This window comes from Pyrgilauda ruficollis, unplaced genomic scaffold (assembly GCF_017590135.1).
Source record: "Pyrgilauda ruficollis isolate IOZ18807 unplaced genomic scaffold, ASM1759013v1 scaffold144, whole genome shotgun sequence".
NCBI classification, from domain to species: Eukaryota; Metazoa; Chordata; class Aves; order Passeriformes; family Passeridae; genus Pyrgilauda; species Pyrgilauda ruficollis.
The window spans coordinates 124,925-147,538 of NW_024512988.1; the positions used below are offsets into that span (position 1 = coordinate 124,925).

General features: G+C 56.5%; 2 protein-coding genes across 2 annotated transcripts; both read left to right on the plus strand.

Moving 5' to 3' along the window:
- Positions 1 to 673: 673 nt before the first annotated feature.
- On the plus strand, positions 674 to 5,783 carry CDKN1A (cyclin dependent kinase inhibitor 1A). Its single transcript, XM_041460516.1, has 3 exons — positions 674 to 751; positions 3,209 to 3,622; positions 4,525 to 5,783. The coding sequence occupies exons 2-3, from the start codon at positions 3,217 to 3,219 to the stop codon at positions 4,572 to 4,574; spliced, it is 456 nt and encodes a 151-aa protein (XP_041316450.1). The 5' UTR covers positions 674 to 751; positions 3,209 to 3,216; the 3' UTR covers positions 4,575 to 5,783.
- Positions 5,784 to 8,121: 2,338 nt separating this feature from the next.
- On the plus strand, positions 8,122 to 21,993 carry RAB44 (RAB44, member RAS oncogene family). The gene is made up of 17 exons (XM_041460545.1): positions 8,122 to 8,214; positions 9,543 to 9,827; positions 9,921 to 10,035; positions 10,266 to 10,437; positions 10,698 to 10,841; positions 11,157 to 11,247; positions 11,363 to 11,458; positions 11,777 to 11,964; positions 12,338 to 12,386; positions 12,695 to 12,789; positions 13,266 to 13,660; positions 17,321 to 17,881; positions 18,354 to 18,435; positions 18,764 to 18,878; positions 19,551 to 19,652; positions 20,476 to 20,552; positions 21,000 to 21,993. Exons 2-17 carry the CDS (start codon positions 9,618 to 9,620, stop codon positions 21,085 to 21,087), a joined length of 2,580 nt encoding a protein of 859 aa, XP_041316479.1. The 5' UTR covers positions 8,122 to 8,214; positions 9,543 to 9,617; the 3' UTR covers positions 21,088 to 21,993.
- Positions 21,994 to 22,614: the final 621 nt, after the last annotated feature.

Here is a 22,614-nt window from a genome sequence, read left to right on the forward strand (position 1 = left end):
GGCATCCTGAGGGGCTGAGCCACCCCTTCTTTAATCCATTAATCTCCTTCCTGCAGTGGCCCGGTGGGTGGGACAGCCTGGGTAGGACAGGACCCCCTTCGAGCTGCCTGAACTCCTGCATGTCCCGGCTGGAATGTGGCACCCCTGGATCCATTGCTGGGGGCTCTTTGTACCCTCTAACAAGGAGATCTCTGCCTCCCTCACGGGGGCATCTCCCTGTCCCCTGACCCCTTTAGGAAGGGAGTCTCTGCATTTCCTCGTGGGGGGGTCCCTGTATTCCCTGATGGGGGAGATCCCTGCACCTCCCAGAGAGGGAGGAGGGCCCTGTATCTCCTGGCTGAGGTTTCCCTCTGGTCCCTGATGCCGGGTCCCTGCACCCACATAGGAAGGGGTTCCCCCTATCCCCTGATGGGGGTCCCTCCATCTCCTGCTAAGGGGCGTCCCTGCACTCCCCAAGGAGGGGGGTCCCTGTATCCCCTGACACAGGTCCCCGCCGTCCCTAGCAAGGGGGTCCCGGTGCCCACGGTCCTGGCATGCCCGGGTGTCCCCTGGCACCGCGCACATTCCCGGGAACCGGGATGGGAGAGGAAGCGGCGGTAGGGGCGAGGAGGCACACGCAGAACGGGGGGCCGGTCCGGGGCGGGGCGGGAGGGAAATCCCGGGCGACGCCAGGACCGGCGCCCGGCCCCGCCTCGCCGTCCTATAAAAGCGGCGGGACGCGGCGCGCACTGGCACAAGCGCGGAGACGGCGGTGAGTGCGGGCGGGGCCGGCCGACCGCCGTGCCGGGCGGCTCCGGTCCTTCGCTGGCCAGGGAGGGAGGGCGGGCGAGCGCCGGTTTCCCCCGGGAAGCGCCGGTTTCCCCCGGGAAGAGCCGGTTTCCCCGGGAAGCGCCGGTTTCCCCGGGAAGCGCCGGTGCCTGGAGCGGGGGAAACGCCGTAGTGGGGGCGGCTCCGCCTGGAGCCCAGCGTGTCCCCAGCGCTGGGGGAGAGCGGGGAGCGCCCGGTGCCGGGGGTGGCGGTGCGGAGCCCACCGGGAGTCCCCGGAGCCCCCCGGGGGATGCGGAGTCCCCGGGCTGGGTCGCGCTCGCCCCTCGGTGGCGGCGGGGCGGGTGCGGGGTGCGGTGCGGGGTGCGGTGCTGTGCGGGGCGCGGTGTAGGGTACGGTGCGGGCGCGGTCCGGTCCCGCCGCCGAGCATCCTGCGGGTCCGGGCGGGGACCGGTCCCCCCCCCGTGCCAGCCCCCCGGACCCATCGGTGTCACGAACCGGGCGTTCTCTGCGCGGGATCAGCGCCTTCAGCCACTCCCGGCTGCGGGTGCCCCCCGCCCCTCCTGCTCGCCCAGCCTTCCCCAAACTGGTGTGACTGGTCCTGGCTGTCGCAGGTGTCTGTGGAGCCCCGCTGGGTGTTCCCCAGGGGTGCTCTCATCACCCAGCTCGGCTGGCAGAGGTTTTAATGGGGCCGTGCACCTGCCACCCCCTCGCCCAAATCTTGGGGTTCCCGCGGCTGCCGGGAGCCTCGGAGCCCTTGCTGGGCAGAGGTCGCTGGAAGCGGCACCAGTCCCATGGGAGGGGACGATGACCCGGCCCCGGTCCCTCCCTCGTTGGTGGCTTTGGCAATCTGCAGCCATGAGTCAGGGCGAGCGTGTTATCTTGAGGCTCCAGGGTGGCACCTGAGTCGCGTCGGTGACCTGAGAATGGGGACATCGGCTCGTGACGCAGGCGGGGAGGGCCGGGGGGTGTCTGGTCAGGGTGACGGAACGTGTCCCCCTCCCGCTACCTGCCCGGGCTTGCCTGGACATGCTGGGACTTGCCTGGCAGTGAGGTCACCCCTGTCTGTGTGCTCAGACTGCCCGGAGATAGGAAGCTGCATTTCTATTTTTACTCGAGGTGCTGAGTCTGAGCGCAGGGTGCCCATGGGGGTGGCCACAGGGACTGAATGTGGCCCCCCGGCCCCCGGGCTGGGCACTCCCCAGCTGCCCACTGGCACACTGGGTTGGTGACATGCCTGGTAATAGGATCATTGAATCATTAAGATTGGAAAAGATCTCCAAGATACTCGAGTCCAAAATTTGACTGATCCTCCCCTTGTCAGCTAGACCAGAGCTCTGAGTGCCACATCCACTCGTTTCTTGCACGCTTCAAGGGGTGGAATATGGGGAAGACAATGTGGCACACGTAATCCAGAGGGGCTGCAGGTGCTGAATTTGAGGACAAATCTTCCCTGCAGGAGGCTGAGAAGTCACTTCTTGGGGAAGTTTGGGGATGGGGAGGATCTTTTGTGACCTGGCTTTGACAGTCCCAGATTAGGTGGGAAATGGGAGCTATGAATCTTCCTTTTTTAAGCTGATTTAATGAGTGTGGTTGTCGCAGTGGGGGCAGGCCTTAGCTGTGAAAATTCAAATCCCAGAGCAGTCCTGACTCTTATCAGCTGGACTCAATGATCTTTTAGGTGTTTTCCAACGTTTAGAATTCAGATTCTGTGTCAAGGTTCCTCATAAGTGGGGTGTAGTGAGGGGTCCATTATCCCCACATGTGTCAGGGGAAGGACTGCTCAGATGGAAAGGCTTTGTCACTTACTGGGAAGGTCAAGGCTTTTGGCACCGATTTGAAAAAAAACAAACAAGGTCTTGTTTCGGGTTACCCAACAGCTCCTTGCAGATAAGGAGGGTGGTCAAGCTTGTGGCATGTTCTTGCAGTTCCTTGAAGGTTTCCTTACCACTGAGTCTGAGTTCTTGAGATGAAGAAACTGGCCAGAAAAACATCCTGTTGCTTCACTTGCCCGTGTGCCAACTTGCCCTTGCCTGCATGGAAGTGGGAATGAGCAGGCTGGGCAGTGTCTGGGGACCCAGGGGAGCATCATCCTGGTGTGGCTCTGAGGCTGGCACCCCGAGGGGTGTTGTGGGTGGAGCGGTGAGGTGCTGGATGCCCTGACCTGGCAGGGCTTTGCCTGCTGGAGGAGGAGTAGGGAATGTTGACATCTGCACCTTCTGTCTCGCACTGGGCTGTGTCTGACCTCAGCCGTGCTCAAGCCTTTGCTAAAATCTCCAAAGTCAGGGTCCAGATGTGTCAGTCCCCTCTGGGCTGCCTCACTGCAGACCCAGCCCAGCTTGTCCCACCTTGGCTACCGTGTGCTTTGCCCTGGTGGCCAGCACTCCCCTGTGTTTGTTCCCATCATCCCAGCCCCCGTTAACTCGCTCTGGTTTCCCCGCAGCCGCCACGATGCCGCTGTCCCAGAGCAGGGCTGGGCAGACCCCGTGCAGCAGCAAGGCCTGCAGGAACCTCTTTGGCCCCGTGGACCACGAGCAGCTCCAGCATGACTTTGAAGACAACATAAAACAACAGCTGGAAGAAGCTCAGCAGCGCTGGAACTTCAACTTTGAGACAGAGACTCCCCTGGAAGGGCCGTTCAAGTGGGAGAGGATCCTGGTGGCTGAGCAGCCGCCCCAGGAGGTTCACAGCCTGGTCAGGGCTGTCATCAGCAGTGACAGCAGGAGCTCCTTGGCCCACAGGGTCCCTCCCAAGGAGCGTGTTGGCAGGATTTGCCCCGAGGAGGCTCAGCAGAGCTCGAAGGTTTACAAGGCTGGTTCCCTGCAGAGCTTGAAACGTGGGCAGACCACGATCAAAGGTGAGCACTGGGGGTTGGTGTCACTCCCTGGGGGCTTGGTGGCATTGATGTCATGGCAGGGACAGACAGGGGACTTGGGTGCCAGAGCCCTGCCTGGCTCTTGGGCATGGGGAGGGGTCCCACCCTCCCTGGATCTCTCCTAGGGAAGCAGAGCCCATCTTGCAAAGGGAAGAAGGCCACCAGCTGGGTGCCTTTTGGCTGCTGGGGTTTGTGCAGGGGACTGGCATTGGGCCTGTGGGTTTTGTAGCTGAAGATGCCCCCAAATTCATCACCTTCAATTCCAATGACCTGACCCAGTCATAAAATCACAGAATATTAAGGAGTTGGAATGGAACTTAAAGATAATCTTTAAGGTCCTGTGGGCAGGAACACCTCCCACTAGCCCAGGTTGCTCAAAGCTTTTATCCAGCCTGGCTTTGAACACTTCCAGGGTTGAGGCATCCAAAACCTCCCTGGGCAACCTGTGCCTTAAGGCCCTGTGGGCAGTAACATCTCCCACTAGCCCAGGTTGCTCAAAGCTTTTATCCAGCCTGGCTTTGAACACTTCCAGGGTTGAGGCATCCAAAACCTCCCTGGGTTATCCAGCCTGACTTTGAACACTTCCAGGGTTGAGGCATCCAAAACCTCCCTGGGCAACCTGTGCCAGTGTCTCACCTCCCTCACAGTGAAAAGTTTCTTCCTGTCCTCCATGGTCAGGGCCTGGAGTAGAGCTGCAGATGAGACAAACAGCAGAGATGATGCAGACTTACAGCTCTGCTCTCCAGCAGCTTTGCACGGGGGCTTTAGGGTGAAACCCACCTGGGCTGGGCTTGGGGTGCCTCCCTGGGGACACCTCCCTCTTCCTGCCCTGCTGCTCCCAGCGGGCTGGAGCCACTTTCCAACCCTTTCCTTCTTCCTTCCAGACTTCTACAGTGCCAAGCGGAGGATCGTCCCTGCCCAGCCCCGGCCGTGACTCGCTGGGGCAGCCGCTGCCCCCGGGGTGAGCGTGGCTCCCCTGCCCTGTGCTGAGCTCTCCTGTAGCAATGTAGAGTCTGTAGTTCCCTATTTATGAGTTGCTCTGGGGTCCTGAGGGACCTTCACTGTGTGCAATGTAGAGGAGGAGCCCCACGGTGGGCTGAAGGAGGACTGAGATGGACCTGGTGGGATTAAGGCACTGCCCTGCCTGCAGAAAAGTGTCCTGTGCCCTGTGCCTGTGGGTCCAAACACCGTCCTTGTGCCATCCTGCTGTCCAGCCGTGGTCTGTCCCCTGCCTAGGGGCCGGTCCTGGGGGACACTTGTGTCCCAACCACCTGGTGGCACCAGATAACTTTAAGAAAAGTCACTGGTGTGGCTTGTAGAGCCCTGGGACACCCCTGCTGCTGGCACATGAGGGTGGCCCTCTGTCCCAGCAGGCTGGACCCGAGCACTTGTCCGTGTGTGGGAGCAGAGTGATGTGGAGGCTGCTCCTTCCCACGGCTCTGGGCAGAGGAAGCTGTTCCCTGGACAAATCTTCCTTGGGGTGACTCCCCGGGAGCAGCCACCAGGGACCAGCACTGCCCCCAGGAGGCTTTGGGATCCCCTGCACTCTGCTGGCCCCAAATCCCACTTTCTTACCTTGTTGTTGGCTTGTTGAGTGGTGCTGCTTGTCCCCATGCCCCTGCCTGCCTCAACACTGACACCAGGCTGGGGAGCCCCTGCTCTGGCTCTGCTGGGCTCCTCTTGGAAGAAGTCCTGCTCAGCAGCAGGGGTGATGCTGAAATAAGGAATTGTAGCTTGTTTTCCTGGACTTTTTCTCTTTTGGGGCTGGCGGGGAGAGGACCCTCACCTGGCTCTGCTCTGGGACCAAGGGATGGCCTGGAGCAGGGGCTGCTCAGTTCCAGCACTGAAGGATGAGTCCCTGAGGGACTCAACACTGTCAGGTCTCGGCACTTTCATGGAGTTCATCTGCTGCTCTGCTGGATTTGGACTCTGGAAACTGGTGCAAGATGGTCCCAGGAAGAAGAGGGACAGGGTTGATCTCCCACCTTGCACCACCATGCACTTTGCTGTCGGTGAAGCTGACAAGCTCCCAGCACTAAATGTTTATTTATATTTAAAATAATGCTATGAAGTGTATGTGGGGAGAGGGGAAATACCTGTTTGTCTGTAAGTGTAACTCTGAATAAACACCTGTGCAAAGGCATTCTGGGTTAATGTGGGATGGGGAGCAGGGCCTGGCTGGGGGAGGGGGGTGTTCCAGGGACTGGGGATCCCTCTGGGGATGCAGCCCTGAGCTGGCATCTGCCTTTGTGAGGGCTAAGAGGGATAAAGCCTTGCCACAACCTCTGTGCTTGACCCCATTCCCTGGGGACAGTGGTCTGGTGCTGCCACCATGTCCCCAGCAGAAGCCAGTGCCACCTGTGTGAGCTGTCCCTGGAGACCCCCTGTGGCTCCTCTGTTGTCCCCATCATTCCCCCTTCCCCACTGTGACCCTGTTCCCCCTAACCCTCAGCACCCAGTCCCATGGTGACTCCCCTCCAAGCTGCTCCCCTCCCTTACCCCTGTAAAGGAGTGCTGGGTGCCCAGGGTGACCCATGCTGTGGGATGGGGACACCAGCATGTGCTGGTGGAACGGTGCAGTGGCATTTCCTGGGTGGGGCTGAGATCCCAGGGGAGTCAGGGATGTCTCTACCACTGGCTGCTTCCTTGGAGGACTGGGCAAGGCTTGGATGGAGACTCAGGTTCTGGTTAATGTGAGAAATGACCAGATTTGAGAGGATCCAGATGAAAAGAAAGTTGATGGCAATGACAACCTCGTGTTATTGTTCAGCTGAGGATCCCTAAAGCCTCTGCCTGTCCCTGGAGTGAGGGGTGACACCCGTGCAGGCCCATGGCCCTTGACACACGCTCAGCCTTTGAGCTGCTGCCGAGTCAAACCCTACAGATTTAGCCCCTGTAATCTTTCCCCTTACGTCAGTCCTTCCAAACCCCCCTGGCTGCTGCCAGGAGCTCCCCTCTGCTGTCACCTCCCGTTTGCCAGGAGCAGTAGCAATGAAGGAAATGAGAAATAAACCAGTGAAACCCCCTTGTCTGTGTTTGTGGCTCTGGGGAGAGCCAGGGTATGGCTCTGCTGGGCACCAGGGCTTGAGCTCTGTCCCTGGGACACTCCAGGACTGTGTCCCCCTAGCTTTGGGACAGAAACCAGTGATGGGCTCCCAGCAGCTGGGGCATGGATGGAAACCTCCCACACTCAGCCCAGGCTGTGTTTTGCTGCTCCCACCCCAGCCTGGCCTCACACAGATCAGGGATGCTGAGGGTCAAACCCCCACAGGGGGAGGGTTGGGTGGTTCCCTTCCCTTGTCCACATTCAATCCCCTTTCACTGGCACCTTCCAGCATCTCCTCGGGGTTGGATCGTGCCCTCCCTCCCGGTCTGTGCCCTCTGGTGACCTCTGCTGATCTGCTGGAAGCACGATGCCAGAGCCTTGCTGGGCAGAGGGCACAAATCAAGCTATCCCAGGGATATTCAGGGTTTTCCCTTCAAAAGGGAAAATTTTCTCCTCAAATCCTTAGGGAAAACCAAAATCCAGCCATCTCTGTGCAGCAACAAACATTGCAGAGGCTTGGAGGGTGAGGACACACTAAGCCCCCCAGCCTAACCAAGGGCATGCTTCATTTTGGGGTAAGAAGCTCCAGCTTTGCCCAGAGTGTGCAGAAGAACCAGCTGAGCTTTAGCTGGCCCTGATGGAGCAGATGGACCTGAGCTGGCTGCTGCTCCGTTAGGTTAAACAGCAAATGAGCAGGGTGTGGCTGGTTCCCAGTGAGGGATTTCACCAGTTTAGATGGGCAGAGAGAGCTGGGGCATCAGCATCCAGCTCACAGCACCTGCCCGGGGAGCCTGGGCTCAGATCTGCTGTGGGTCAGGGGATGTTTGCTCGAGTTATGCCCTAGAGATAACAGTGTTTCCTCCTGCCTGAGTTCTCTTCACATTTTACAGTTAAAGAGCCGAGAAAATGCCTGTGGTCCATCTGATTCCCTGTGCCTCATGAAGCAGAGAGGCTGCAGCCCATGGGTAACCAGTGGGTTTAAAGCCAAGTTTATAATTCAGGCAGGAGCCTTAAAAAACCCATCAGAGAACAGCACAGGGAGGACATCTTCAAAATCTGGGGCCAAAGAGCCTCCACAGAGGGGATTTTCAGGTTGTTCTGTCTTTGGTAGGATGTTATAATCCAAGGACTACAGATAATCTTGTATTTTGGGTTATTTGGAGCCTTAAAATAACATTTGCTGTTTGTCTGCTGTTCTTCCCCCCACTCCAAACACCTCCCAGCCCCGGACATTGCAAACCAGGAAAGGACAGGGACTTTGCTGCCTTCCTGAGGGCACTGGCAGTGCCTTTGCAGAGCTGCCTTGGGACCTGGGGACTCTGGGGACACCGTGACCCTCTGGATGGGTCCTTTCCACACGCCACTTGCAAGGCAGCAAACAGGAAATGTGTGAGCACAGGCAGTTGGTGTCACCCCAGAACGGAAGGTGCCTTGAGTAAGAGAGATGAGAGCGGGGGCAGCTCCGTCCCTCTGAGCTGGGGAGCCCTTGGCCCCGTGTGCCCCACACTGAGGGTCCCTCGTGGGGAGGGTAAGTCCTGCTGCTCTGGGGATGGCTCGGGCATCACCTTAAGAAACAGAAAACTGGGGGAAATAAGGGGTTTTTCTTGCTGTTGGTGATCCAAGGGAGCTATTTCCTGCTGCCTGTGAGGGACGGTGGCTGGGGGCTCCTTTCTGAGGGCTGGGAGCAGCGCAGGGTGCTTTGGGGGGAGGCAGGACACTGGGAGCTGGTAATGCCATGGGGGACCCTGCTTGGCTGGGGGGGGCACAATTCCCATCCCATCCCATCCCATCCCATCCCATCCCATCCCATCTCCCTGCTCGCTCAGTGCCTCCATCATGCTGTGGGCTCAGCTCACCTGCCCTGGAGCTGGAAGAGGAACCAGGGGCTTCTCCATGCCCTAAACAACCCCCCTACCCCCCAGAGCTCCTACTTCTGCTGTCTTAGAGGCTGAGATCACCACAAGGCTGTTCCTGGTTCTGTGGGACTCCAGCAACTCCACAAGACCCTCTTGCTTTAAGGGGCAGGTTTTGGGCCCTGTTCCCATTTCTGGTCACACTGGGATTTAGCAGGATCTGTTTATCATGGCAAAGGAAGGGGGCAGAGGGCTGGAGGAGCTGCTGTCCCCCCAGGCTGGGAGTGGAGAGCTGGCTCAGCCAGAGCGAGCACGGCCCCGGCCCTGCGTCACCGCTCCCCGAGGCTGTGGTTTCCTTCCCTCGCAGTTTCAGCTTTGCCACACAAAGAACAGCCCCTCTTGGGGATGGCATGGTGGCTGCTGGTGACACGGCCACCCACCCAGGCTGGGGACAGGGCACTGGGGTCCCCAGCTCAGGCCCCACAAGCCTGGGTGAGCAGCAGTGTGGTGGAAACCTGCCGAGGGCTCCTGCCCTCTGCCCGGAGGTGACTCACAGCTGTGAAAACTGGGGGAGGAATTTTAAAAGGTGCTGCTGAGCCCTGAGAAGGCAGGTGGAACCAGCACGTCCTGCTCAGACCTCCAGCATCACCTTGGCTGGTCCTTTGCTGGTGTCACCTCCTGGCTGTGTCACCTCCTGGGTGGCCCTTGCTGGTGCCCTGTGCATCCTCCACGGCTGGGGAAGAGTATGGGAAGATTTGGGATGGGTGCTTGGCTGGTGGCAGGAGGAGTGTTCAGCAGGTGGGAGCTGGGCTGGGAGCCCCTGGGATGCCTGGCAGGAGCAGCTGTTGCTGCTGCAGATCCAGGCTCCATTTGTGCCGTGCAATCGGAGATAAGGCCTTCCTTCCCTTCCTGTTACCAAATCCTCCTCAGCAATCAGGGTCTGGGCCCTTAGGCACAGCAAAATGAATTTCCAGCTCGGTCCCTCTCTGCTGTCTCCCACCAGGCTGGAGCAAAGGTGCCCAGCGAGGGCAGAGCGGGCCGAGTGTCCCCTCCAGGCCAGGCCAGGCCAGGCCAGGCCATGTCGGAGCGCCGGGCGGGCGCCAAGGGCCGGCGCTTGGGCTCCAGCCGGCGCAAGCAGCTGCAGGAGGGCCCCGGGCAGGCCCCGGCACCAGCACCTGGGCCCAGTGAGGAGCCACCATGGGCATCTGAAATAGTGCAGAGGGTGCAGCACCTGCTCAGCGACAGGGACACGGGGCAGGCGGGAGTCGTCACCCGCTCCGACATGCAGGTGAGGATGGAGCTGTGCCCTGGGCTCCAGCACTGCCGGGTCACTGGAGATGGTGTGACGGGTGGGTTTCACCCTGATTTGCTTTGGTTTTAGAAGCTGCATGAGGAAGGTTTGCCGTGCAGCAGGGAGGAGTTGGAGCTTGTGTTCGATGGGCTGGATGCCGCTGGCACCGGGCGCTTGGGCACAGAGGAGTTCACGGCCGGGCTCCGTAAGTGCAGCCTGGGCTGGTCCTGGACACGGTCCCGGGGCTCTCCTGGGGGATGTGAGGTGCTGCTTTCTGTGTGGCACAGGATGAATCATCCCCATGACTGGCTCTCAGCTCCTGGCTCACCTGGAGCAGGGTCCTGCTGTGCTGAGCTGCTTTGTTGAAGCCATGGAGGGGGAAGTGTTGGGGTTTGGGCTTTGCTGGCACTGAGGATTTGGGATATCTGTCAGCAGGGCAGTTCCTGAGCTCCCAAAACGCTGCCAGGGAGCACCGGCGGAGGAAGACGGCGTCCCGGAGGGTGCGGCTGGTGCTGCCCGGCCCGGCGCTGGCAGGGGGGGACAGCGAGGAGCGCAGACACTTCGCCGCCTTTATGGAGCAGCTGGGCACAGGCCACCCCTCTGAAGAGTAAGTGCCCTGCTTGGCACTCGTGGGTGTCCTGCAGGATGGATAGAGGGGGAAAGGCTTGGGGCAGGAGATCCCCACACAGGCAGGGAGCTCGGAAATGCCATGCAGGCGCCTTTGGCCTGAGCACAGGAGCAGGGCCACAGTGACCCCAGAGCTCATCCGCCCTCACACACCTCAAAAAGTGTGAGTTAGGTGACTCAGCTGGCCTGACTTTGGGGGTTCTGGGGGGGGCTCACCCCAAAACACCCCTCTCCCTGCAGACAGGAGATCTGGCAGCTCTGGGTGAAGCTCCGGCAGGACGAGCCCCAGCTGCTGGACAACCTGGAGGGCTTCCTGGCCAGGATGAGGCAGCGCATCCAAGAAGCCAGGAGCGAGAAAGAGGCTTTGGAGCTGACTCTGAACAAGTGAGTCACCCCAGGATGGTGCATAGGGATGGGACAGGAGGGATGGGGACAGGGATGGGGCCCTGGAGGGCCACTCCAGCCGTGTGGAGAAACCTGGATGCTTCAGCACACCCACCAGCGGCGGGAGCAGAGGTTTTGCCAATGTTTGGGGTCGGGCTCCCTCTACAGTCACGGAAGGGATGGCAAAAGGGCCGGACTCGGACTGCCGGACTCATCCGTGCCGGGTGACCCTCGGGGCTCTGTGTGTGGAGCCCCAGGGCCTGCAGCCCCCGGAGCGGGGTGTCACAGCCCTCCCCGGCCCCGCTGTCGCCACAGGCGTGTGGCCGAGCACGACAAGGACGTGCAGCAGCTCTGCGAGGCCCTGGAGCAGCAGATCCAGCAGGAGCAGCAGCGGCTGCAGCAGCAGGTGGGTCCCAGCTCCTCCTGTCCCCTCGCTGTCCCTGCCGGGGGCACCCAGCACCCCAAACCCCCTGGGCAGCTGCCGCGGGGTGAGTGGGTGCCAGTGTCCTTGTGCCACCCAGAGCATGGCCCGGAGCCAGCAGCAGGGCGAGGAGCTGCAGCGAGTGCTGGATGCCAGCGAGAGGGAGGTGCAGCGCTTGGTCACGGCGCAGATGGAGGTGGGCTGGCCCAAGCCCCTTTGTGAGTCTGGGGTCTCTGGGCTGTGCTGTAACACCCCCAGGGTGCTGCACAGCCCATCCCGGTGTGTCCCCAGCAGCCCTTGCTGCAGGTTGTCACACAGGACCCTCTACACCACATTTGCCACCCCCATCCTGCCCTCCCCTCCATCCCCAGAGGGCACAAGTTGAATTTCCTACCCACCATCCAAAGGGAGGGGGGGGGGCCTGTGAAATTCAGCCCCGGGTCTAGAGGAGGTGGTTATGAATTATTTTGCGTGGGGATTTTTGGCTCTGAGCGTCCTGGTTGCCACCCCACAGCTGGAGCAACGCTGCCACAGCCTCCAGAGCTCCCAGCAGGTCACCAGCACGGAAAACCAGCAGCTGGAGAAAAGCAACCGGGCCCTGCAGCAGCACCTGCAGCACCTGCACCAGCAGCTGCAGCAGACCCAGGGCCACCTGAGGATGATGAGGGCTACAGTGGCTTGGGAGCACATGGGGGAGCCTGGGTGAGTAGCTGAGTGACCGCGTGTCACTCATGTGTCCCCACAGACATCATTTCCTCCTGGATGAGGAATGAGTTGGATGGGCCTCAGCCATCACGGTGCTCCAGTGCTGCCCATGGTGCAGGTTAATCGTGGCTTGGTGTGCAAAGCATCAGAGGAAAAAGCAGGACTACCAGCACCATGCACTGAATGTGTGCCTGGAGGGCAGTGCCAGAGAGGTGGGGGTGTCCTTCACCCAGGAGGGATCAACAGGACTGATCCAAAGATTGTGGATTTTGCTGACCTGCCCTATCACTACCCTGACAGCCCTGGTGCTGGGTGGATGTGGTGGAGAGGATGGAGTTCCTGTTTTGACCCTTGTGCTCTCTGTTTGCAGGGACAGAGTGGTGGCAGAGTTACCCATCGAGGTGCCAATGTCCCCACAGGTACTTCAGCGGGGTGTGTGGGGACAGCACAGGGGGCCCAGGGCCTCGTGCTGTTGTGTATGGAACTGCTGAGGAGCTCCAGAGCACAGGGTGCTCCTGCAGCACTGCCTCCCCTGAAATCTCTCTCAAATGGGGCTGGTGCAAATGTTTGGGAAGGGAGGGGGGTTGCACCACCTTGCTTCTGGTACCCCCAGGATTTTGGGTGGGTACAGCTGGATACCTGCTGGAGAACTCCACATCATTTCAGGTGGATATTCTCCCTCACCAAGTGTTTTTTTCCTCTTCTCTTCCCACCCTGTCTCCTGCAGCTGAGTCCTGGGAAGAGTGAGAAGTTCCGCTCCGAGATGCGGATCAGGCTGGGATCTCAGAGCAGTGAGAGCAAAGCCAAGAGCACCCATCAAGTGTAAGGGGTCCTCTGTGTGCCCCTGGGGTCTGTGAGCTGGGGCTGAGCCCCAGACCCTCCCTTCACCCTCCCCAGGGTGATATTTTGTCGTTTTAGCATTCCTCTCCCACCCACTCATCTCTCACCTCTCACCCTGAAGCTCATATTTCTTATCCCAGCTCATCACTCCCTTGGCTCAGGAACTGGCTGTACGTGGCTGAGAATTGTCTTTTCCTGTCTGATAATGTCAATATGGGTACTGGGAAGAGGCTAGGATGCAACCCTGGGTCTGGCTGCCTGCGTGTGCATTCCTTTTTCCCCTGCCCCCACTGCTGCCCGTGTGAACTCCAAGTGCAATGGGGGGAAATAACATCAGGTTTGGAGAGGGATGGGGTGAGGATGTAGATCAGAGACCCTCTGGGACTGACTGGGGATGGAAAGGAGCTGGAGCCTGATCTGGGAGCTGGTTCATTGCCACCATTTTTTGCCCTTTCCAGGGTTTGGGAAATGCTGCCAGCAGAAACAAACCTTTCAGGAGCCCCACGGAAAGCAAGCTCTGCAGAAGAGGACCCCTTCCCAGAACCTTTGAAAGAGGAAGGTGTCTCTGACCAAAGCTCTTTGCTAAGAGAGATGAATGATGCAATAGCAGCTTTGAGCAAACATCTGAAGGCACAGGCACTGGGTGCACCCCCTGCCCTGGCAGACACTGCTGGTCACCCCTGGGACAATGCTGAGCCCCAAACAGGGCCAGAGGCAGCAACAGCCCATGAAACAACCCCTGGGCTCGTGCAGGAGACCCTCCCTGGCCACGTCCATCATGAGCTGCTGGAAGGAGACCTGCAGGAGGGGCCAGGCACAGCTGAGCTTCGTGCTCCAGATGTGACACAGGCTGGTGCGTCCGCAGGAGCTGGGCACTGCATGGCTCAGGAGCAGGGAGCAGGGAGAGAGCCCAGAGGAGGCACAGAGGCACAGAGGATGTTATTCCAGCAAGGAAAGGGTGCTGGTGTGGAGGAGATGGTGCTGAATGTGGCTGAGCATCTGGGAGAGCAGGTGCTGGTGGAGGTGGAAGGAGCAGGGTGGCTGCAGGAAACAACAGCTTGCGCAAAACCACAGGTCCTGGGAGAAGCTGAGGAAGTGGAGATAAGCCAGAGAGAAAATTTGGAGGCAGGTCTGGGGCCACCTGAAGCTGGGCAGGAAGGTGTAGCAGTGGGACAGTGCCCTGCCATGGATGAGCAGCAGCTGGGCAGGAAGCTGGGTGTGCAGGCCCCGGGCACGGTGCTGCAGGGACGGGCTGACCCTGCATCAGGGCTCCCTGGGAAACTGGAAACTGAGCTGGGAGAGCACCTGGAGCCACAGCCACCATCCTGGGGTGAGGCACAAGTGGGAGCAGCCCGTGGGGGTGGTGTCCCTGAGGTGACAGGGGCTCCTGGCCCAGGAGTGCTGGACGAGGAGCATGCCAGGACAGAGATGCAGCCCCAGCGAGAGACCACGGACTCCAAAATGCTGGAGGTGCTGCCAGCCCAAGCTGAGCATGCAGGGACCAGCAGAGCCGGGGGCGAGGAAGAGGAGGTGGAGGAAGCAGAGCCCAGGGAGGCAGAGCAGCAGCTGCAGGGTGAGTGTGCCAGGGGAGGCGCAGGGTGGAGAGGGAGCGTGGGCGCTCTGGAGCCACTGGCAGCGGCTGTGCCACCCACCCACGGGCAGGGAGGAGGGGGAGCAGGGCTGGAACTGGTGGAGGCCCCCAGCAGCACCAACATGGAACTACTGGCAGAGGTGCAGGCAGATCTGCAGGTCTGGAGTGAGGCTGGATCCCCAGGGACACAGCAGGGAGGGGGCGTGGATCCAGATGTGCAGCTGGAGAAGGATAAACCAGAAGTGGGGCTGGGAGAAGAAATGGGGGCTGCTGCAGTGCAGAGTGAGGGTCCTTCCCCTGTAAAAACACCTGTGGGCAGCCCAGACTTGTGTGGGCTGTTCCCAGGTACATCTCAGGCACTGGTGGAGGCAGATCTGCAGCTCTCTGGGGATCTCAGCCCAGAAATCCCCCAGAGAGGGAAGGGGGAAAGAGCTGTTCAGCTCCAAGAGAATGAGGAAGAGGATGGGACACAAGGACAGGATGAGCACGGGCTGCGACACGAGCTAGTGCCTCATCCCAGTGCAGTGACCTTGGGTCAGGGAAAAGGGGATGGTGCAGGGCTACAACCAAGGGCAGAGGCTGAAAATTTGCATGCAATAGGGGGTCAGAGCACTGGTGCCAATGTGCAGCTGATTGCAGAGGGGGATGAGCTCAGACTGATCCTGGGAGGGGGCACAGAGCCAGATCTGCAGCCCTTGGGTGAGGCTGGATCCTCAGGGACAGAGCAGGGAGGGAGATTGTATCCAGAGGTGCAGCCCCTGGATCAGGGGGATAAAGAAGACATTTTGGAAATGGAAGTAGAGGATGCCCATGCAGATCTGCAGCTGTGTGTTGGTCTCAGCCCAGAAACCCCGTGGGGAAGGGAGAAAGGAGTCGCTGTTCAGATTGAGGAGGAAGAGGATGGGGCACAAGGACAGGGTGAGCACGGGCTGCCACACGAGCCAGTGCCTCATCCCAGTGGGGTGATCTTGGGTCAGGGAGAGGGGGCTGGTGCAGGGCTACAAATAAGAGAGAATGCTGAAATCCTACACATAGTGGAAGATCAGAGCAGTGGTGCCAATGGGCAGCTGATTGCAGAGGGGGATGGGCTCAGACTGAGCCCAGGAGGGAGCACAGAGCCAGATCTGCAGCCCTTGGGTGAGGCTGGATCCTCAGGGACAGAGCAGGGAGGGAGTGTGGATCCAGAGGTGCAGCCCCTGGATCAGGGGGATAAAGAAGAGTTGGTGGAAGGGGTGGCAGAGGATGCCCAGGAAGACACACAGCTGTCAGAGGGTCTCAGCTCAGGAGTCCCACAGGGAGGAGAAATTGGAACAAATGTTCAGATGGAAGAGGAGGAGGATGGGGCACAAGGACAGGGTGAGGATGAGCTGCCACACGAGCCTGAGCATGATCTGCACAGATCAGGAGTCAGGCAGGGAGAGGGGGCTGATGAAGACATGCAAGCACAGGAAGAGGCTGAAAGCTTTCATGCAATAGGGGGTCAGAGCACTGGTGCCAATGTGCAGCTGATTGCAGAGGGGGATGAGCTCAGACTGATCCTGGGAGGGGGCACAGAGCCAGATCTGCAGCCCTTGGGTGAGGCTGGATCCTCAGGGACAGAGCAGGGAGGGAGTGTGGATCCAGAGCTGCAGCCTCTGGATCAGAAGGATAAAGACAAGTTTTTAGAAAGGAAGGCAGAGGATGCCCAGCAAGATATGATGTTCCATGAGGGTGCCAGCCCAGGAGGCCCACGGGGAGGGCAGGGTGAAAGAGCTGTTCAGCTGGAGGAGGAGGAGGATGGGGCACAAGGACAGGGTGAGGATGAGCTGCCACACGAGCCTGAGCATGATCTGCACAGATCAGGAGTCAGGCAGGGAGAGGGGGCTGATGAAGACATGCAAGCACAGGAAGAGGCTGAAAGCCTGAACACTACTGAGGCCCAGAGCACTGGTGCCAATGTGCAGCTGATTGCAGAGGGGGATGAGCTCAGACTGACCCTGGGAGGGGGCACAGAGGCAGATCTGCAGCCCTTGGGTGAGGCTGGATCCTCAGGGACAGAGCAGGGAGGGAGTGTGGATCCAGAGCTGCAGCCCCTGGATCAGGGGGATAAAGCCAAGTTGGTGGAAGGGGAGGCAGAGGATGCCCTGGCAGATCTGCAGCTGTCAGAGGGTGTCAGCCCAGGGACTTCGTGGGGAAGGGAGTGGGGAAGAGCTCTTAAGAATGAGGAGGATGAGGAGAGTGGGGCACAAGTGCAAGGTGAGAATGGGCTGCCACAGGAGTCTGTGCTTGCTCCAGAAAGAGCACAAGGCCAGCAGGGAGAGGGGGCTGGTGCAGGAGCACAGCCACAGGAGGAGGCTGAAAGGCTGCACATACTGGAGGCCCAGAGCACTGATGCTGCTGTGAGGCTGTTCACAGATCAGCAGATTCCCAAATCAGGCTCAGGAGAGAGCACAGAGGCAGATCTGACACCTCTGGGTGTAGCTGGGTTGTGGGAAGGGGAGCAGAGCCTGACTCTAGGTTTGATGGCAGTTCTGGGTGCATCTCACACTGCAAACCCATGGGAAGGAGCTGCTGCTGCAGATGTGCCCCCTCCAGCTGAGGCTGCTTTGTGTCCTGAGCCTGCCCCTGCTGCAGAGGGCCCTGGTCTGGAAACAGAACTGGGATCATGCCTTGGTCCTGAAGGGCAGATTCTGGAGGCACAGGAATTACTGCAGGGAGAAAGGGCTCCTGCAGAGGGGAAGCCTCTGGATGGAGCTCACGGTCTGGAAGTGGCACAGGGAGAGAGGCTGGAGGCAGGGGTGAAGAATGGAGTGAAAACTCAGGGTCTAGGACTAAAGCAGGGCCATGGTGATGCTGAGTTGGCCTCCCTGGTCTCCGAGGTGCTGTCACAACTCAGCCCCCTACAGCTGGAAACGATGATGCAGGAGGATGTTCTCATTCCAGATGTGTGGCGGCTTTGTGCTCCGGGACAGGCAGCCCAAAGGGAGCTTCAGGAGCAGGTTTCAGCACAGGGACATGAGGGGAAGCTTCACATGGTGGCCCAACAGCCAGAGGGGAAGACACCACCCACAATGGAACCAGAGCACACGGCTGCTGGACCTGCTGAGCATCCGAAGCAAGAGGTGCCACCAGCATCAACACTGCACAAGGCAGTGCAACCTGGAGATACTGGGAGTGATCAGCTGGGGGTGGTCCTCAGAGAAAACTCTCTGGGGCAAAGGCGGCTCTTGGGAGAACAGAGCACAGACCGCAGCGTTGGTCAACGAGAGAAGATGCAAGAGTTTGGTCAGAAAATGAGCCAGGAAGGTGAGCCCAGCTCAGGAGAGCCATGGGCTGTGACTGCAGGTGTGGCAGGAGCTGCCCCACAGGGTTGTCCTAAAGCTCCCCTGGAGCCAGACCACCTCTACAACGTGCTGTTTGTTGGGGACTCCCACGTGGGCAAAACGTCCTTCCTGTACCGTTTGCACACCGACACCTTCAACCCCCACCTCACGGCCACAGTGGGTAGGTCTCCCCCAGCCCCTCTCCAAGCACTGGCTGAGATCACGGCTGCAGTTCCCCTTCCTCCACCCCACAAGCTGCTGCAGGTCCCCACAGCCTGTCACAGCTCACACCAAGCGTGTTGTACAACCAGTCCCCAGGGGCCACGCAGAACCACCAAGTCCCCACACCTGGGTGCTCATGGGCAGGAAATGCTGCTCCTCCTTGTCCTTCCTAGCAACAGTGGCCCATGCTTTCCTCTCTGCTTTGCCTTTCAGCTCCATTCTCCTTTCTTCACCAGCCTGGTTTTATTCATCATGAGATGAGAGACCTTCCCAAAATCCAGTGATTAAACATCTAAAAGCCAGAGGTTCACTTGGGACCAATTCCTGGAGCTGCAGCCTCACACCACCCTGCACCATGTCTCTTCTCCATCCATCTTCTGTCACAGGGCAGAACTCTACAGTATCAAAACATATTATTTTGTGTCTTCCAGGACTGGATTACCAGATCAAAAACCTCGTTGTGGATAACAAGCGCTTTGCTCTCCGCCTGTGGGACTCAGCTGGTCAGGAAAGGTGAGGTGCTGTGCTGCTTAAGGACACAACCTGTGGTTTTTTCCCTGTAGTTTAGGGGCAATTGATATCCTTCGCTTTGCTAAGCAAAGGTGAGATTGCTCAAGGAGGGACTCTGTACATATGTGATCTGATAAAGCATAATAAAGGAAGTAATTAAGATAAAACTGGCGCTCAGGCTGTGCCGGGGCCCCTGCCATCAGGACAAGAGCCAAATCTGGGGGTTGCCTATTTTGTAGACATGCATTCCCACCTTTTCCACTAGGATTTCCCATCACTCCTAGGCAGAACCTCCTTAGATCATCCTGGTGATCACCCAAAATGCCCGCAGGTACCGCAGCATGACCAAGCAGTTCTTCCGGAAGGCGGACGGGGTGGTGCTGATGTACGACATCACCTCCGAGTACTCCTTCTCCGACGTGCGCTACTGGCTCAGCTGCATCCAGGTGGGCGCGGTCCCCAGCTCCTGGGACTGACAGGAGTGGCCAAGCCCTTGGGAAAGGGTATTCTGCATTGCTTTCCTTATAAAATGATTTTTTTTTCATGGAGGATTTAAGGCAGATACAAATGATTTTCACACGCTGGCAGTGTTTCCCAGAGTAATTTGTTGATAGAACCAGTAGGGTAATGATCAACTCTTAAACAATTAAAAACTAGTGCAAAGGAATGGAAAACATTGCTTTTACATCAAGAATAATCCACTTTGAGTCCTAGGGAATGGGAGGTTAGTCAAGGCCTATTAAAAACTTCTCAGAGATTTCCAGTTGACACAATGCCAGTGTTTAAAAATGCTGGAACATAATAGGATATTGCCTCATTTGGTGCCTGTAAATCCCAGCCAGAGCACCTTTAGAGGGCTGCTGCAGTTGAGTACAAAGTGAATTCCTTACAAGTGTAACTCATCCAGTGCTCTGTCATGTTAATAGACACAGGCAGATGATTTAAGGAAAAAAAAATCTTAAATGCTGTTAAACTTATTCAGTAATTTAAAGTTTTGTTGTTAGCCCAAATGTGTGTGTGTCAGTCATGGTGTTCCAGGATATGTGTAGACAGTGTGGCCAGCTGGGATTCAAGGAAGATTTTGAAGCTGTCCTGATCTTATCTTCTTTCTCACTCAGGAAGGAGCAGAGGATGGAGTTGCTGTTCTGCTTCTTGGGAACAAAACCGACTGTGCTGCCCAGAGACAGGTCCCTACAAAGGAGGGTGAATGCCTGGCCAAGGTAGGTGGTGAAGCACAGCCACCCAAGCGAGGCAGGGACAGCTAAGGATCAACACCACCAACCCCAAGAGCTGGAGAATGGGGAAAGCCCTTAATTTACCCCTCATGCAGTGGTTGACAAAATGTTCTCCAAACCCATCTCTCACCCTTCCCTGCCTTGCTTTCCCTTTGTCACTTTAGTTTTGCCTCAGCACCATCCCAGTAAATTGGTTTATGGAACTGGATTTGTAAATTAAAACATTTTCAGCTCTGCTTATCTTTGCTGTGAAGTGTTGAGTATCTTCCCAGCATCATAAAAATAATAAACCCACTGAGCACGATCCTGGTTTAAAGATACTGAAATGATCAAAGTTTGAGTAATCTCTTCACATATAGATGGCTAATAAAAATTAGATGAGGAGACTGAGAAGAATCTCACCTTTACCAATTTAATTTTAAACCTAATGGGATTTGGGCCAGAATCCATGGACCAGTTTTGCTAATGGAGATGAGGGATGGATGCTTATTTTCCCAAACTGGTAGGGAGCAAAAGAGTTGGGAACATCTAGTTACGCCTCTCTCTGTGTTTGCTTCTATGACCAGAAGGCATCACAAATTCTTCTGCCTTCACAGTCATCCTTTTCCTTGGTATTACAAGCTGGTGTCATAGCAAACAGAAAATCTGGATTTCACCCTCATGTTCCAGTAAATAAGTTATTGAGTTATTTGTTTCCTTGATGCCCCCCTGTTTCCCCTTGACTGTGACTGTCCCATGGCTATTTATTCCCACATAAACTATTCCAGTGCAAGAACATTACATTTCTACTCGGGTCTGTGTTTTCCAGGAGCACCAGCTCATGTTTTATGAGTGCAGCGCTGCCTCAGGCCACAATGTCTTTGAGTCCATGGTCAGCTTCACCAGGTGAGCCATGTGCTTGGATTTTTCCACCTGTCCTCAATTTAACAGGCTCCCTCCCTGCATTTTTTGACTCCAAATACTGGATGTCACCATCACCAGAGACTCCATGCCCAAATGTCAGGGAAAACTCAGGGAAGCTCATGCTTGGATGAGCATTTAGCACTGCCCTAACTTGTCTCCTGAATAACCAGCATTGCAAGGAGGTGAATAAAACCCATCTGAGGATGCTGCTGATTTCTCCCTGGCTTGACTGAAACAAGTTCTGTCTGTGATTTGATTTAGGCTGGAATTTTTAGTAGCATCCACAGCTCTCGGATCACATGGAACTGGAAGGATCCTGACTCCTTTCAGCTGTGTTGAACCTCTTGTACCAAGGCTTGTCGAAACAAACAGCACAGCAATACAAAATTTGTGGGAAATACCCAACTATTTTGCTTCCTTTTCTCCCAGGTTGCTCAAAGTTCGTGAAGATGAATTGAAAAAGAAGGCAGAAGAGGTACCAAAGGCACCTGAGAAGAAAAAGGGCTGCTGCTGGTGATGGACAGCCACCCCACACACTGATCTGAAACTGCACTAACAGCCAGAAAAGCCTAAAAATAGTCCATGGACACCTTCTCTTTTCCTGTGTGTCTTCCTTGCCTGATCTTCCTTGGATGCTGAGAGCAAAAGCTGCTGTGGGGGACCCCCTGCCATTCCACCAGAGCACACCAGCCCTCCGAAATACTTCTCAGGGAACTTTACCACTTTCTTTTGGAGACAAAAAACCGGCCAAGAAAAGAGGCAGAAAAGGAACCCAGCTGGGTCTGAAATGCTGCAATGATACTGGAAGCAGCAGGGAGTAAACCCAAGCCTTTGGAGAGAAGAAATAAAAACCTGAAGCCATCCAAGTGGTTAAAACCAGGGGGTTTAGTGCTGTTGGTGCTCTGGGCTGTAGGGACTTCTCCTCTGGCTTTGCAATCTGATTGGATTTGATCAGGAACAATGAGATATTCAATATATTCTAAATGCACTTAAATCTCTCCAATGACACAAGGCAAAGCTAATTTTTCCCTTCTGTGGTTTATCCTGCCAGTGAGCAGTGAGGGAGCTTGACAGAAACTACTGAATATTTTGCTCAAAATAAATTCAAAAACCCCTTAGCACATCCAGGATAAGAAGAAGATAAATGCTTGCAAGAGATTTTTTTCATTATGTTGTCCCCAGAGCAGAATTCTGGATTATTGCAACAAATCTCAGGCTGGGCAGAGAAGAATGAGCTGCTGCATCCTGCCCTTCTACTCTTTGTGAAGTGCTAAATTGGTTTTAAATCCAGCTTGAAAAATCTAAATAAGCACATAACAATTTCAAGGTGTTTTTTTTTTTAAATCTTTTCACAGCTTGATTGAATTATATTTTTGCAGAAGAAAAAGACACACAGGCTAAATAAATAAGAATACAAGTGCTATATTTTAGTATTTTATATGTTCCATGTAAATTCCCAGCAGTTCAACAGGTGTATTTAAAGACTGTGCTTATTTGCAGAGTTTGCAGAAATAATTCTGCCTAGTTGGGCTTGCTTTTTGTTGCCATTATTATTTATATGTACATAATGGCAAAGCATAATAGTAGCCAGTTTGTGCTTTAGGAAAATAAAGTGACAACAGGAGTTGGGCTTCTAGCAACACTATATATTTCACATATAATTTTATATATTTTATATATATCAGCTTCACCAGCCAGGGTTGAAATTTGCAGTGACTCTGGAATTTCTGAGTCTTTTAGGGATGATTTATTTCTCCTGCACATCACAGTTTATCACTCCAGTACCTCTGTACCCTAAGTCTCCACCCCCAGCCTACCTCAAGCCATTCTCCTTTGGCCCCATCATTAAAACACTTTATTTTCTTGATGCAATATATTTAATGCTCCCATTTTCTGTCCATCCCTCTTTACCATATTTCTTTATATAATATTTTTAGTGATGGAGCAGCTCCTCAGGAAGGATTTATGTGGCTCAGTTCAGAGCTGTGCCTAGGGGTTTGGTATTTGGGATATCTGGAATTGCTTTTTTCTTGTTGTTTGGGAC

What these genes read in the sequence shown, in the direction of transcription:
- CDKN1A (XM_041460516.1), top strand. Translation starts at nt 3,217, where the DNA reads ATGCCGCTGTCCCAGAGCAGGGCTGGGCAGACCCCGTGCAGCAGCAAG. An exon ending in TGGGCAGACCACGATCAAAG is followed by an intron (nt 3,623 to 4,524) that starts GTGAGCACTGGG and finishes TCTTCCTTCCAG; the next exon opens with ACTTCTACAGTGCCAAGCGG.
- RAB44 (XM_041460545.1), top strand. Translation starts at nt 9,618, where the DNA reads ATGTCGGAGCGCCGGGCGGGCGCCAAGGGCCGGCGCTTGGGCTCCAGC. An exon ending in AGGTGCCAATGTCCCCACAG is followed by an intron (nt 12,387 to 12,694) that starts GTACTTCAGCGG and finishes TGTCTCCTGCAG; the next exon opens with CTGAGTCCTGGGAAGAGTGA. An exon ending in ACTGGCTCAGCTGCATCCAG is followed by an intron (nt 18,879 to 19,550) that starts GTGGGCGCGGTC and finishes TTTCTCACTCAG; the next exon opens with GAAGGAGCAGAGGATGGAGT.